The sequence below is a fragment of the Cyprinodon variegatus genome, unplaced genomic scaffold (genome assembly GCF_000732505.1).
Source record: "Cyprinodon variegatus isolate N-32 unplaced genomic scaffold, C_variegatus-1.0 Scaffold21, whole genome shotgun sequence".
NCBI classification, from domain to species: domain Eukaryota; kingdom Metazoa; phylum Chordata; class Actinopteri; order Cyprinodontiformes; family Cyprinodontidae; genus Cyprinodon; species Cyprinodon variegatus.
Window position 1 is genome coordinate 299,519 of NW_015150474.1, and position 16,097 is coordinate 315,615.

At 37.7% G+C, this 16,097-nt stretch overlaps 1 protein-coding gene across 1 annotated transcript in view; it reads right to left on the minus strand.

The window, feature by feature from the left end:
- The window catches only part of dph6 (diphthamine biosynthesis 6), an 82,373-nt gene extending 68,029 nt beyond the window's left edge, over positions 1 to 14,344 (minus strand). The window contains exons 1-3 of the mRNA XM_015390020.1: positions 14,213 to 14,344; positions 13,864 to 13,955; positions 12,899 to 13,083 (exon numbers count right to left, since the gene is read on the minus strand). Coding sequence (XP_015245506.1) covers positions 12,899 to 13,083; positions 13,864 to 13,955; positions 14,213 to 14,235 — 300 coding nt within the window. The 5' untranslated portion in view covers positions 14,236 to 14,344. The remainder of the gene's footprint in view (positions 1 to 12,898; positions 13,084 to 13,863; positions 13,956 to 14,212) is intronic.
- Positions 14,345 to 16,097: the final 1,753 nt, after the last annotated feature.

Below are 16,097 nucleotides of genomic sequence, written 5' to 3' on the forward strand. Positions count from 1 at the left end.
GGAAGGACAACATGTAAAGCATGATGCTTTAGATACATGGTATACGTTGTTTGTAGTGTTCTAACTGTGATGTCCTTTTGGTGGGAAACTGGAGTAGCTGCAGGCATTCAATGAAAGCGCTTTGAATGACAGTTCGTACAAGGGCAAGCATGTGCTGTCTCCTACTCTTCAATCTTGCTATCACAACGTCACATCGTCACCGTGTTTGACCCCAAAGCTCTAAATCCTACACCCGCTTGTCTTCTACGTACCACTTCATCCAGCTTCCTTTCTGCCCCACCTTCCCTGCATCCATCACGTAAGTGACTGGATGTGACACAGTTTTAATGTTGACTGCATTAGATGCACTCCGGACCATTTTAATGTAATGGGATTGTTCTGCTGAGCTTGCCCCCAAAGTGGGAACATGGAGATGGGGGTTGTAGTTGCATCTAAAGTAGATGCAGTGCAGAGTTGGGGGCCTGTTGGGGTCAAGTGATTGCATGTAATGGAATACTGAAAAAGTTCTGGGGCGTAATAAGGTACCATGACAGCTTAGAAATACTAAAATGACAAAAAAAGAGTCTGAGAAATGAATGACACTGCCTTGTCAAAAGTGAATACTAAAGTAAAGATAGAGGTAACTTGGGGGGAATGTGGAAATACATACACAAGAAATATTTGAAGCACTTTTAGTATGTTATTAACACTCAAAATCAACACATAATCTGCTCGGATGCAATAGTATCTCATAAGGGTTTCCATTACAAAAAAATAATAAATGCATACAGAAGCTAAGCAGGTGTATAAAACATATTAGTCGTAATCATGTGCAAAAAGGCTTTCAAAAACATGCTCCCCTTTCATACAATGGTGTCACTGTGTGTTTGAAGCAGCTATTGAATGATGGGCTCTTCCTCTGTGCTTGCAGACAGAATAGCTAGATGACTCAACATGTCTCAGGTCACAACCATGCATAGTGCTTAAACAAGAAAATCAGAGTTCCCACTAAGGCCTGTTGTGCATTAACTTCCAAAGATGAACAAGGTTAGGGTGTGAAGAAGAGGAGAAAAGAAGAAGACTGCATAAAAGCATAAACCCCCACTAGGCTGTGGTGCAGGGATGACACGTCTCTTCAGGCCAATGAATGCAGTACGCTCACCAACCAGAAAAGTGAGGACTGACAGGGGAGTGAGCAGTGATTTGGAGCTGACAAAGAATAAAAAAAATATCAAAGTTATTTCGGGAGATGCAATGGTGGCATTCTATTTATATGTTTTTAAAGTAAAACAGAGATAATTTTACTGAGACTTTACCCCACAAACCAACAATGAGTAGTACAAATTATGAAAAATAACATTAAATAGTGTTAAAAGGTTTTCATATTCAGCACACTTTATTTCATTACTCCTAAACTGTGTGCGATTTGAAGTTGACTAATATGGCTAAGTCCCCAGGTTGAGCAATGGTTGTAGTAGCATCATGATGCAGGTCAGAGGGATAGGATAATGGATAGACCTACATACAAGAAATCCACAGGAACAACCCAAAAACCAGTACTAGTGTAAAAGAGTTTGGATTAAACAAAAATGTTCTAGGATGATTTAGTTCAGATATAAATTGGACCAAAATTGAGGCATGCAGCATATCTTTGAAATCCATGTTTACAGATTCTTTCCATCCAATGTAACAAGGCTCAGGTTCTTTCACGAAGACTCAGCTAAAACTACAGTCAGAATATCTTGCATTGAATCCTACAAAAAAAACTTTTAATTATGTAGTCTTAATATAAAAAAATGTGAGAAAAGTCAAAAACACTATTTATAGAGCTCTGTATTTTGTAGAGTACAGTGTCAGAATCCTTTTAGAGCAAAACACTCTGAGCATTATAGAGCGAGAGTTAAATATGTGGAGAGATCAACATTTTGTGTGACTCTTCTTAAGATATATACGTCTATGTAAACATACGCACAGATAGCTGTCAGGCAGGGAGGAACAGATCTTTGGCAAAAGCAAGGATTAACACTTTATGCTAGTAGACCAAAAACACAGAGGCTTTTCTTGTCAAAACACATTTAAGTTCAATAGATGAGAAGCAAACGAAAGATATGGATGCTTGAATCTTTGCAGCTAAGCAAACAAACTTCACTTCTACCAGGATTGAATGAAATTTACTCAAAATTAATTTCTTATGTTTGGTCAAAGCTTAAAACATTCGGGGGGAAAAAGGGGGGGGTTGCAGCAACGGTTTTCACTGAGAGATAAAAGCAAAGTTGTGATCCCTGTACTGTCATATAGAAACATTCCCATTAGGCGAAAGGTTGAAAAAAAATAAGTTGTTAGAGGATTTCAGGCAGGAAGCCGCTTCCAGAAAGTGAGAGGGACAAAAATCAAAGAGCGAGTCTCATGCCGCAGAGAGGTAAACTATGTCAGTTGTTTTTTATGGGCCAAAACAAACGCCTGGTCCACAGGGTTTATGCAAGGTCGTGTACTCATGTCCATGTATACACACACAGACACACAAACTGGTAGTTTTTTTCCCCCTTTTTCTTCTGGTGAGGTCATTTTCCCGGCTTTCTGCGTTGTAACTCTCCTGCCCTGAATCCTCTGTAGAACTAAAAGACTTGACCGACCCCTCCTCTGAGCCCCAGAGAGAAACTAGAAGAAAATATAGCCCTAATGCTGGTTTAACCTACTCTCCAGACTCCATAGGGCTTCTTTTCTATAGATGGACTTTAACAGTGTGAGGTGATGAGGCCTGATACACATACTTCATAGATAAGAACAAGATATTTTTTTAAAAGGGCTTTAAAACTTGAGTAGATTAATGGCAGTGAGTTAAAGCACTTAACATGTTTCCTGGTATGATGCTGGTTATATGAGCGAGCTGTGGCTAAGGTAAAAAAAAAAATTCTAGATGAAACGTCAGAATACAATTTATATCACTGTAAATTTAGGGCTAATTCAATGCAAAAATGCCAGTGATAACAATCCCCCACCCCAGAAAAAACACCCTGTTCTTCATTAGTTTGATGTTTAAATCAACCAGCTTGTTGTGGCTCATGCCCTTGGTAAGGCAAGATAAGGCTATCAGCTTCCATCATCGCTAAACAAGATTGAGCAAAGTACATTAAGCAGAAAAACACAAACAAATCACAAAGGCTTGGGGAGGCTCGGCTCTTTATCTAATGTTTGCGGCTAACTGGTAGCGTCAGCTGGTGGGAAATGGGTCTGCATCTAATAGATTCTGACCCACCATTTCCACACGGCCATGTGAACAATGCACAGCAGCGCCATTATCTTATTGCTAATGCTATCCTTCCTCAAGTTCAAAACAAGCCAAACAAACACAAGAATCTGAGACCTGAGGAAGAGAGAACAAGGACCATCAGAAAGAGGCACCAGAAATTCAGCTCCATAAAGGAATCTAGGACAGAAATGTTAGATGGATGTATTTATTTCTGCAAAGTTTAACTTTAATATGGATTGATGACACAAAAATCTCATTTTCAGCATTTATCTCTGTTGACTTTTATGATTATGGCTGGTCCTCCAGAGAGTGAAGGAACAGTGAAGAGGCTCAGATTCAAGTTGCTTAAGGCCCAGTGTGAAGCTACAGTATGGGATGATCTATGAAGTTATGTCATCTACTGGTGTTAATGAATTAGGCTTATTCAAATCAAATGTCAGCACTGCCAGGGTACCAATACCTGCTTAATAAATAGTCATTTTGCCTGATTGACCACCAACCTGGGCAGACATGAAGCCCACAGAAGATCCGTAGAATATAATCTAGATTAGAAGATAATTTGAAACATCAGATTCAACAATGCAGAAGAGCTTCAAAAATCCACTTTAAAGGCAAACTGGGCTTCATAACACCTCTGTACAGCTACAGGCTAATCGTTTCTATACCACGGCACATTTATTAAGCAATGCAGAAGGGCTCTAAACAAGTATTGGATTGGTAATTGATTTTAGTAATATAATATTGACATTAGTAAATAGACATACTGGAATTCCTTCATTAGAAATGCTATTTTAAATTGACTTAATAAAAGATTTAAATGTTTAAAGAACAGGTTTTGGTAGTTTTAAGCCAAAATCAACAGAAATAAATGCTTGGAATATGTTACATTGAGTGTAATGGGTCTACCAAGGCTCTACTATTCAAACAAAATAAATAACTAAAAACATGTTTATGATCATTTAAACTTATTGAGCTCTACCTGTAGCCATTAAAACTTTGCACAAATGATTGTCTGTTGGCCCTTAACCGCTTGTGAGCAACTTCCAATAATACCATTTAGATGTCTCTCTGCACCACAAACCACCTACAACAAGCCAGAATTAGCTTTGTTATCGATCTGATCTTCTAAACCCTCTCACAGTGACCCCAGAGGTCATGATTTATGTATTAAGCAGCTTTTTAAAGAAATCCATTTTCCTGTCCAGCCCCTGATGTACGTCTAATGCCGCACCATGCTGGTAATCAGAGATCGGCCGGGTGTTTGATTCTGACCAACCCCTCCCCACCACCTTTCATGGTTCACACCGCACCTCAACATCTTGTCTCACAACACCTCGGCTGCCCAATCAATACTACAAGGCTCCTGGTTCAACTAAAGACTCCTCCACCTCCCTGCCCCTCAGTTCTCCATTATTTCTCCACTTTCTTCCGTTCTTTTGCCATCTCTCTTCACAGCAGGAGGCACCTCAATCAGGATGCTCGCATCTGGGCTTGTGAAGAGTCCAGATCAAAGTGCGACAAGAATACCAGAGAGAAAAAGTTGAGGAAAGGTAGAAAGAATGGTTGTTTAGGGAAGACTATAAAAAGATGAGCATTTGGACTTGTGGACAGGCTGCTTTGGCTGTCTCTGAGGGCCTCACTCTTGTGTGCAGACGTCAATAACGTACCATTTGGGGGGGAGTGAAGTGTGTATTTAATAAAGGTCAAGGGAAACATCGAGAGGACGAGGAAAGAGTGTACGTGAGTTCAAGAGAGGGATTATCCCACTAAACACAAGGAGTTTTAACCCACATTAGAGGAATGGATTTTTTTTTCATCTAAAAAGACCAAAGTTCTCAAAGTGTCTTTTCAAGAGTTTTTCTGACCTTCACACATCCAATATATAAGACCATGGGGCTGCATGTGAAAAATACTTTCCATAAAAGGGAAAACGGAAGTATTTTCAAAGTTGCATTTCTGAGAGTCCAAACATTAAAGGATTTTAAAAAATGAGATTTGAAAGTAACATTTCCATCTTCCTGTAAGCAGGGTCTCGCTGTGACAGAGATGTTACAGCTCGGCTAATTAGAGCTGGCGGAATAGAACATGTGCGGAGATATCATCTATTGTTCCTCATCACTCTAATGAGCTTAAATGTCTTTGTCTTTATTCATCAGCTCAAAGGTTGCAGAGTCGATGTCATAGTCATTTCCGTTTACTATACTTCACAGCGCCTTGTAGAAGTATCCGTACCCCTCAAGCATCACCACATTCTTTCATATTGAAAAGACAAACTTAAGGATAAAATGATGTATAAGTTCTAACTTTATTATCAGAAACAGTCTGAAAAACCTGTAGATGTGTAATTAACCTCATCCCCAGTAAAATATTTACAGTATACACAATCTACCTTAATAATCCCCCTCATAGCTCACTGTAGAATAAGCCCAACTGCTCTGCGAAGACCTAAGGGGGTAGTTAAGAACATCCATGAAAAAAATGTTAGATTTTAAACAACCTTCAAAGATTGTTGTTCAATGCGGCATCTGAATAGCGATTCAGCTTGAACTCTTTCAAAACATGGGCATCCACACAAACTGAAAAGTCAAGGAGAGGATTAAACAGAAGGCCTACTCTAGAGGAGCTGCTGAGATAAGCAGCTCAGGTGGAAGAAGTCTTCAAAAGGAAGAAGTGAACTTTACAAATCTGGCCTTTATGGAAGAGTGTGAGAGGAAGATGGCTGAAGTTCTGTAGGAGTGTACCTTAAGCCATGTATTGGATACAGTGAGGTTCTCTGGTAAAATCCAATCATACTTCAACACTGTGGTGGAAAGCTAGCACTGTTCATCCTATTATAAACAGGATAAAGGAAGAATCTTGCAGTGGAGATACTTTGGTTAAGAACAGGAAAAACACCTGGGAATAATATACCAAAATATGTTATGGAAATGTGGCAAGACTTAAAAAACGTATTCTCACAGAGGCTCCAAAACCAATCTTACTGAGTTTAAGCTATAAACAAGGAGTGGCTATCTATAGTTTTACATAAACACAGCTGTAATTGGAGTTTGGTTTCTACGAAGCAATCATTCAGGGAATCAGAATATTGAAGATATAAAAGAGACTTCTTAAGTTTTATAGTTAAAAAAAAGAATTAAAACCATTATCCTTTTAATTCCACTTCACAGACATGCACTACTTCTGGTTTAACAATTTCACAAAATCCTACATATCACACTGAAGCTTGAAGCAAATGAAGTTAGAAACAGTAAGGAGCGAGATCTAGAAAACAGAGGAGAAGTGCATGGAAGAATGAGAGGCGTGAGAGCACCTTAGCCCAACCCAGAGTGCTGAAAGAAGGCAAACTTGTGAAGAGGTGTGCAAGGACAACAGAGATAGACCTGTTATCATGTATTAGGGGTCCCAGTTAGAAATGACCTTGAACAGGCGAGCGTGCATAGAGCACACACACACACAAGAGGGGGTCACAGGACAGAAAGAGCCACTGTGTCAGGTCACAGAGCGCAGAGAGAAGGATATAGGACTTGAGGGATTCGATATGACTAATATGAGGGGTTCTGCAGGGTTTGAGCAGAGGGGAGACTAGCGATACAGCCAGGGGTGACTGACACTGTTGATCTGTATCACACATCAGAGTGGATCATACAAACCAGAGCAGACCAACCTCACAGTCAAGTATGGACACACACTTTGCAAAATAACACTTTGTAACTCATAAGCACAATGACAGCCCTGCTTTATTGCATGAAAATATGTTTAAACCCTAAACATTTTTTCAGCACTTAAGACTCTTAGATTTCATCTCCAAGATGACACAAAGAGGAAATTTATTCCATTGAAATGCAGCCTAAAGCTAAAAGCAACCACAACAACGTCAAAAAACTTCTTCACCAAAACTGTTATTTCAGTTCCTCAAAGGAAGAGTTCAAAGATCCGCACCTAGCAGGATGGGACAGGGTACTGCGTGGATTGCATGTCTATCAGGTTACACACTTCAAAGAACCGCTGCCATGCACAGCCAGCGATGAGAGCAAAGAGGCCAACTAAAGAGCCACATTGTCATTCTGCCAATATGGCCACTGCCAGGGAAAAGATAGCTCATTTTTTCTAATATAATTGCAGGGTTTTTTTCTCTTTTTTCTGCATCTACAAAGGTTCTTAAGAATATGATCTCTTCCTTTGAATTTGCTGAATGGGTTAAACATTCTCTGACGGCACTGGCTTGGCAGATAATGCTGATGACCCATAGATGGCACTGTTGGCTCATGGTGTAAGTTTGTGTTGCCCGGCTTTCAAAAGGTGGAAGATGAGGAGGGAGGAATATCCACTTTTAAAAATCACCAACTTTCATCTACAAGCAAGTGGGCTTTGCCCGCTATAATGTTCTAAGTTAAAATGTATTCAAACTTCCACAGAGTAAGTTTTGAAGTTTGAATTATGTAATCTTGTTCATTGCTTTTCATAAATTATTTTCTACTTATTTTTAGTGTTTTTTTTAGACAGGTTTTGTTTTATAAAAATTATATTTTCTTTCCTCTTTCAATGACCTGACGTAACATTTTCTGTGTTTTACAGATATTTTCTAATTCTGTAAAACATGTCATCACAACTATCTTTACTCAAACTGTTTTTGATAGATTGCTTTTAAATAAACTTTTTATTTTTATATTTTGGGGAAAATAAATCAGTTTTTAATACAATTATTTGAAGGAAAAACACAATTCTAAAATGTTTATTCTTAATTATAGTTGCCTATCAAATCCTAAACAATTAAAAATAACTGAAAAATGTTACATATTGAAATTTTCAAAACTTTCTTTTGAAAATAGCACCTAAAACTCACCATGCTGACTGAGAACATAAAGACAAATTTCAAGTTCCTTTTTTTTTAAAGAAAATTAACTAAATAAATACAACGGAACACCAATATATATGCAGGGCCCCAGATCAGAGTGGGAAACAGCCTCAGAGAGCAGCAGCTGAGCTGAAATCTGAGCCATCAAGTTGTACTCTTATGGTTGCCATCACTCAGTAAGCAAAAGAGGAAGCCTGTTGTTTATGGTGAAGGATTGTTGATGACGGTGAGAAGGGTAAATGGGGACATGACTGGAGTTTCTGCAGGCCTGCAAGGGCCCCATGGGAGTCCAACTGCCCTGATCTATGGCCAGTCAGACTGAAGAGGTCAGGCCAGAAGAGCCCTGGAAATGGGAAATTAGCAGGCTTTTGCAATTAAAGAAATGGCCACAGGCAAGGATGGTATTGCATCACATGCAACATAAATATTTAAATGTGCATGTGAGATGGTGTAAAAACAGAAAGCAGGCTGTGTGAAGTAGCCTTAAAATGCAGCAAAGGACAACATGAAAAAAGTCCCCCCATTTAAAAGACTGTGTAAAGTTGGGCGATTTATAAAGAAGATGATAAAAAAAGGAGGCAGAGGTTTGTAAAGCCCCCGGGGCAGGCTGACTAGCCTTTGCCACTAAGCCTGAACGTGTGGACATGCTGAAGCCCCGGAGCAACCCTGCGTTCCAGATAAACATGTCTCCACATCAGCTCTTTAGAGAGGGACCAAAAGAAAACAATATCCAGTCTTTCTTCCAGCACATCGAGCTTACACTCATCTGAAAAAATAAACTCCACAATCCCCATAACAGACGTTTACATTTTGACGAGGCGGGCTAAAATAGGAGGCTGTGTAGGGGGTGCAGCGGGGATAACGTGTTTCACCACACAGGATCAATCCCCGCACACTGTTTGCGCTGACAGCAGGAAGAGCTTTTGCTGCTGTTGAAGTTTCTGTCCAGGTAGCTTCCTCATGGCTGCAGGCGGTCAGATAGGCAGCGCTGAGTTAACCACACATGCACTTATCTCAAAGCTGTCAGTCACCCACCCCTGCACCGCAGTGGACCACCGAGGTCCTCATACATAATTTGCCATCAAATGAATATTTTCTCAGCGTCCTGGCAAACGGGCTATTTGATGAAAAATTCATTAGGTGATTAATTTTTGTATCTGATCTTCTGTCAACTGAGATAAAAAAAAAGAAAGAAACTTCCTGTGAAGCTATTGTTGAAGGGCACCTCTCTCCAACTTTGCACATAAAACTTTGATCAACTGATGCAGCCTGCACACTATTGTTCCGGAGAGAAGCGGATAGAAAAACTAACTACACTTGCAAGTCAAGTTATGGCATACTAAATGAGACAGACTAAAAGCACCAACATGACTTTTTACTTCTCTGAGCAGATTAGTTGCACATGAAAACAGGTGTTGGAAAGAGTGCAGCGATTCAGCTGATGCTTCAACATAAGCAGCAGCATAATGCTGCACTATGAGCACGCGGAAGGTTAGAAATCCATTATACAGCTTTCATTCATTCATGCATTCATCAACATCCAAACTAAAGCTAAATAAAAGCTTCTTTCAAATCACAATGACCATACTTAAGGAAGAAATTAAGGAAGTGCAAGAGAGAGGGCGAAAGGTGATTGACAAAAGCTCTGTTAAATTCAAAAACACTTAGAAATTCTGAAGGTATATTAAAAGCTTTTGCAAGTCATATTGTAGTGGTTCAATCAATGAGTTAATGTAGATAGTTATGCTTATAGGGAGAAAAAATCTCCAGTGGAGGTCTGTTTTACAGTGGGTCTGGATGCTTTAGGGCACAGGTGTCAAACTGGTTCCAGAAAGGGCCATGTTGCTGCAGGTTTTCTTTCCAACCAAGCTATGGCACACCAGACTCCATTCATCTCATCAAGTCATCATGTTAAGACTGGACTCACTTGATGAGATGAATGGAGTCTGGTGGGCCATTGCTAGGTTGGAAAGAAAAACTGCAGCCACACCTTTCTGGAAGCAGTTTGACATCCCTGCTTTAGGGTCAACAACGAAGATAGGAATGTCCTGAAACTACGATACCGATAGAGAAGCTTTGAGTATTGACTGATACCAATAATGACCCGATACAATATCAGCAAGAATCATGCACACTTTTATAACTAATTTTATAGTGTGGAATGATAAAAAAAGGCTTGATCAAGAGATATTTGTCAAACAGAGGACAATATTTAACAACATCAGGTAAGAGAACAGCGGACTCATTTCCTATCAACCAAAGAGTTACATAAACTTAAAACAGATTTGGATAGAAGCAAAGTGTTACTTTGAGTTTTCTAATATCTGAGATTTTAGAGGCAGGCCTAATTTTTTTGGCTGATATCAGATCGACTTCTCATGTCAATATCAGATCAGGACACCCCCCAGTGAGAATCCAATTTTAGGAATGATTGATCTTTGTAAAATCTTCTCAATACGTTCTAGATTGGCTTCCAGAACAAAATTGGCTTTTCTTAACAGCTTGTTGAGCGTCTTCAAGTCAACTGCTCTGACCCTGCACCAACAATTGATCATTGTAAAAAAGATTAGACTCACAACAATGGACTTATTAAAAAATGTAGTAAACCATATCAGTGGAACATAATTTATTTCTTAAGACAAACAGAGTGAAGATTAGTCCGAATAGTGCAAATCAGTAAGGATACTTAACCCAAAATAGAAGTGCATCAGAGGTAGCAGGATGCATACTATGGATATTATTATTTTATTTAACATAGCGACCTCCCAATGTTACTATCCACCGCACAGGAGCTATATAATTTTCCACAATCAATTGCATGATTTGATATACAGGCATAGCCCACCCCATGGAGATTAAAATACATTATTATGTTACGTTTACTGTGTAAAACTAATGCAAATATAGGAAGAGGGTTGTAGTTGTTTTTTGGAAAGGCTGTTGTCCAAATTTGACAAAAATAATCCATCCATCTGTTTAACCTTACAGATTTAGCAGAGAAGTTTGGGGTTTCTTGCATTATACCATAGTATTCTAACGGTTAATCCAATAAAAGGTGATATAACAGGAGCTTGAAACAAGATCTGGGAGTGACAATTTGAGCAGTTCAGTAGGAGAGTGAGAATTAATACGAGCCAATCTTCATAAGCAGCAAGAAGTGAGGATCTCCAGGAAGAAGGAAAATGCAAACATATAGAATTGAATCAGATTTTGAAAAGGCAGTAGTGAAGACAAAACACAGCAACTGGCAGAGACAAGCGGGCCATCCTGTACATCCTGGATCAGAAATGTACATTTAAAGGCCCACTGGCCTACACTGTAAAAAAAAAAAAAAAATGACCTTAAAGCTTTTTTATTTTTTAAAAAAAAAAAAAAAAAAGCAATATATTTTTTTAAATAAGTGATTTTTTTTTTTTTCTTAAATTGAGAAGGCATGTGAGACACTTTGCAAATGGAACAAGACAATTTAAATTAGAAAAATTATTTGAAGTGAATTTTATCTAATTGTCTTATTTTAGTTAAAACACAATTTCCATTGGCGACTAATCACATTTACCTACTCAAATTAAGGGTAAATACATTTAATTTAATATTTTTAAGAACATCTTCTTCTTTGCAAATGACATTTTTACTTATATCTAGATAATTTTTGCAGTGTAGGGTAGAGACCCAGGAAAAAGTGAAAAAAGTGCACAATATGGCAAATCCCACAAGAAACCTCAGGTTCTATGTGGGAGCAAAGAAACCTGCTTCGTAGTCCCGTTTTAAAAAAAATTCAGCTGCATAAAAGGCTCTATAACACAAAGGAAGTTTCCATTTCTTATTTTTTTAAGAGTCTTTCACTAGGGCTTCTCTTAACATTCTAACCATGATGCCACCCAAATTTCTCTTCCCAGTCTCTATGTTTGTTCTCTGTTTAAGAGGATTCTGCATGTGCCCCATAGTTTCTCCTGCGTAATGGACAAATAACACTGTCAGGACTTTCACCAGCAACATGAGATAGAAATAGGGATGTTTTTAAAAAGAACACAGTACACTATCCAGCATTATCCAGTCTCTAAACATTTTTTCTCTGTCCATCGCATGATTGGTTTTTGCTGATCACTGTCAAGCAATTAGGTTGAAGGGCTTAAGTCTGAACTTGATTTTTAAGAGTTGCTGCTAGTTTTTTGTAAAATTATAACCCTAACCCTAAACTCTTTTAACTGCTGGCAAGTTTTTACTTCTCCTCTAACTTACCTTGATCTTTATTCCCACATCCTTAACTAAATAATGTGCCAAGATTTATGTTTGACCGCATGGCAGGAACGTTTTGAACTTAAATTGCAGGACCAAAGACTTATCTCTCTTAGTTCAACAAGCCTACGTGCACAATTTTTGTAGGTGTGTATTCCCTGTTGTTCCAAGAGCACAGCAAGTGCAAGGGACCTGACCATGACATTTTATTTGTCTTGAGATGATTCAACCTGTTGTGAGAGATCAACCAAAGAAGCAATGATTTATTGTATACATTGCATATAATTACTTGGAGAACCTCTAATCAGATTAGTTATGTGGATTCATCCATGCAGCACTAATGATCCTTAAATGCTACAGCCAAAGTCTACACAAAGGTTGACAGTTCATGCCAAACAATCTGTTTATCTTGCTGATATTTCACCATGCAAAAAAGATTTATAAACCAATTTTCTGTTGTTAAATTGTATCTTTGGCAGTTTCCCTTTTCTCCAGTAGTGTGCAGGTCCAATAAATGACAGGAGGAGAAATGGTAAAAATAAAAATATTTCACACATTCTTATTGAAGAGAAACCTACCTTAATTTGGTAGAGCAGCTGATACAGATCTTCCACCTCATCCCCTTCAGTAACACTGTAGTTTCTGCTGGTGTCCAGGCTAGAACCACGTATGGTGCGTCTATACAGAGGCAACTCCATTGCATCAGCATACAGCTCTATAGCCTGATGACCCACCGTCTGGTACATGTAGCTGTCCAACTCATCTATGACATGAAGAAAACTCTTTTAGACTCAAATTCTAAAGGATATTCATTGATGACTTGTTTGAAAAAATAAATAAATAAAAATTGGGATGTAAGCAGAAGTCCAAAAAAACTTACTTTAAAATGAGCAGTAATAGTTAGTTTGAGACCATCTAATAACTAAAAATATTCAAAATAATAACTACAACATCAGTCATTTAATTCGGATTTTGTGAAAAATTATTGTCAAAACCCCAATCTTGTGGATGATTCTCTCCTCATACAATTAGAAGTTGATTTTACAGTCTTTTCCCTTTAGGTCAGGACCTGACAGTAATCAAATTCTTATACTGGATTTTAAGTACATATTTACACCTGCATGTATTTGGTGCAATGTGCTTTATAGGGATGTCCTGATCCCATATTAATATTATATATTGGTCCGATATTGGACAAAAAATATACTTTGACATTTGAATATATAAGTGAAACATGCTCAGAAATAATAGAAAATACCTAAAATAATTTCACTAAAAAAATTAGACAAAAAAGGTCAAATGCCATCATATCTAACCATTCTCTATCTCTGTAACTGTATGAGTTACACTTTGTCCATAATGGCCATAGTGTAACTCATCTTTCACAGATGAGTTACACTTTGTCCATAATGGTTAAAGTGTAACTCATCTGTGAAAGAAAAATGCATGTAGCTTTGAGTTCCATCTTGCCAACCTAAATGAAATAAAGCTTCTCAGATTATCTGTGGAACACACTTAAACCACAACTGATGATTTTCTTTACCTGCTTTAGCGGGACGCAGGTTAGCAAGAGCCACGATTTTGTGTCCAGCACTAACACACTTTATCATGTTGAAGCAGCTGTCTTTGCCCCCACTGGAACACAGCATCACAGACAGAAACAGTGGCAAAAGCCACAGTTAAAACAGTAAAGAGTGAAGGAATGAACTGGAGAAGCTAAAATCACACAACAAATCTATTCACCCATATAGATAATAACAGGAGCTTGTTAATGGCAATAAATGGTGAAGATTGCAAAAATGTAAAAGTTCTGAATGAAGACAGACTCTTTAACATGCTCGTTTAGATGTTCAGCAAATTATGAGCCGTTTAGAAAAAGAAGTTTATTTTACCTAATCAGTGCAACCACTTTCATCTTCCTTTAATCTGTCTATCGGCCTATAGATATAAAAATAGGGAATAAACTACAGTGGCAATGAAATAACTGCGCATAGCAACCGGTGAATGTACACAATAACATGTGAGAGGAAGCTTCCGGGTGCGCGAGGACCCCATTAACCATCTTAGAGGACCTTCAATATGCCTGAACGAAAATTTAGATTTTTATAAAATTGGTTCGTTTCAAAGTTTTGCTAAATATCAGGGGCTTGTTCGCGCAAAATAACAATTGCTGCATAATGATAGTTTTGGCACAGTATTACGGATGACAAAATATATATTTCTTAGAGTTTGCAAAATTAACTGACTATTTAGATATCTACAGTAAATATGTCAGGGAAAGGTATCTTGTGTTTTTAAAAAAGGAATTTTTTTGTAAGAGCAACAAAAAGACTACACGTTAAAGCAAGAAAAGCTTAGTTGTATTGAACAGTTCACACAGAAAGAAACAGAGTAATAAAGAAAAAAAAAACACTTGATCAAAAATTATAGAAGGGTACCATAAGCATAAAAAAACAGCATAAATGATCAGATAAAAATAAATAAAACAAGGAAACCTTCATTGGTTAATAATACTATTTTTGTTTCTTTACTTTAGATGACTTCTAAACTTTTGATTTTTGAATCATTTGATATTTGTCTAAACTCAGTCTGAAATCTAGGTGGCTTTTAAAAATTGATTATAAGCAATACTCAAGTTGAGGAAGGATGGCATCCCCCTTCTTAAAAAAAATCATAAAAATCATTCCCCCTTCTTAAATTACCAACCCCTGTGATATTAACAGCAAATGCAATAATATTGCCCTTTCAACATTTGGCGGGATGTGGGCTTATGATTAGGCTGAGCAAAATAAATAAAATCAAAAAAGTGTCCTACCATGATTATGAAGCTGATCCCAGTGGGAAATTTGTCCTTTGCAAATGTCCCTAAATATGCAGGGCCAATGATCGCCATGGCAGCACAGCGACTGACTGCAGTTCTACTGTAAGGTGCTTTGGTCAAGGTCAATGACCGATGTACCTGACATGTAAAAACCATACCATGCATATTGCTCTAGGTTAATAGATTACATTAATTAGGCAATGTATGCTTGCAAATGCTTTAAATTTCAAAATTCCAAATTGCTCTCAAAATTCCACTATCCCCCTTCTTTTTTTTTTACAATTAGATCACTGGTTATAAGTTAAGTGTCTCTAAAGGCTCATGGGTTGAAAAGAAATAACGTATCTCTCAATAATTATTACATATAATGTGGGCTTGTTTTCTGGTTTGCTATTTATTAACTAAATGGATTTAAGTGCAGATGGGAACATCTGAAGAAGAACTTCTGACTTCAGATTTTGCCTGCATGTATCAAAGATATATTATTGTGTCGTGTTAAAGAAAAAGAATTCTAACATAGCCTTATTATAATTGAAAACTTAAAGCAGTAGGCTAAAGCTTAAAATAGAAGAACTACTTAGAATTAGATTTTTTTTTTGTCTAAGCATTTTGTACAACTAATAATCATTGTAGGTTTAACAGGAATGTGTAGAAATGGTAATTTGCGCAGAATAAAAACAAAATTATATAAATTTCATGCCCTTATGTCTGGTCATCCATCTCTTTGATATAGTCATATGTTTTGGACAAAATTCAGACACAACATATTTTCAATTTCTTGCTTTTTCTTTCCTGATATTTGAAAAATATCCTCCATCACACTTAAAGAGGCTTAAGGTGCTTTATCACATATTTATAATGTTTCTTGTTCAGTCCTCCCAGATTGTTTATTTCTAAAAAGCTCACCTGGTTTCCTGGGACCAAAGCTCATTAGTGCAGCTGAGTTTCTACAGGTT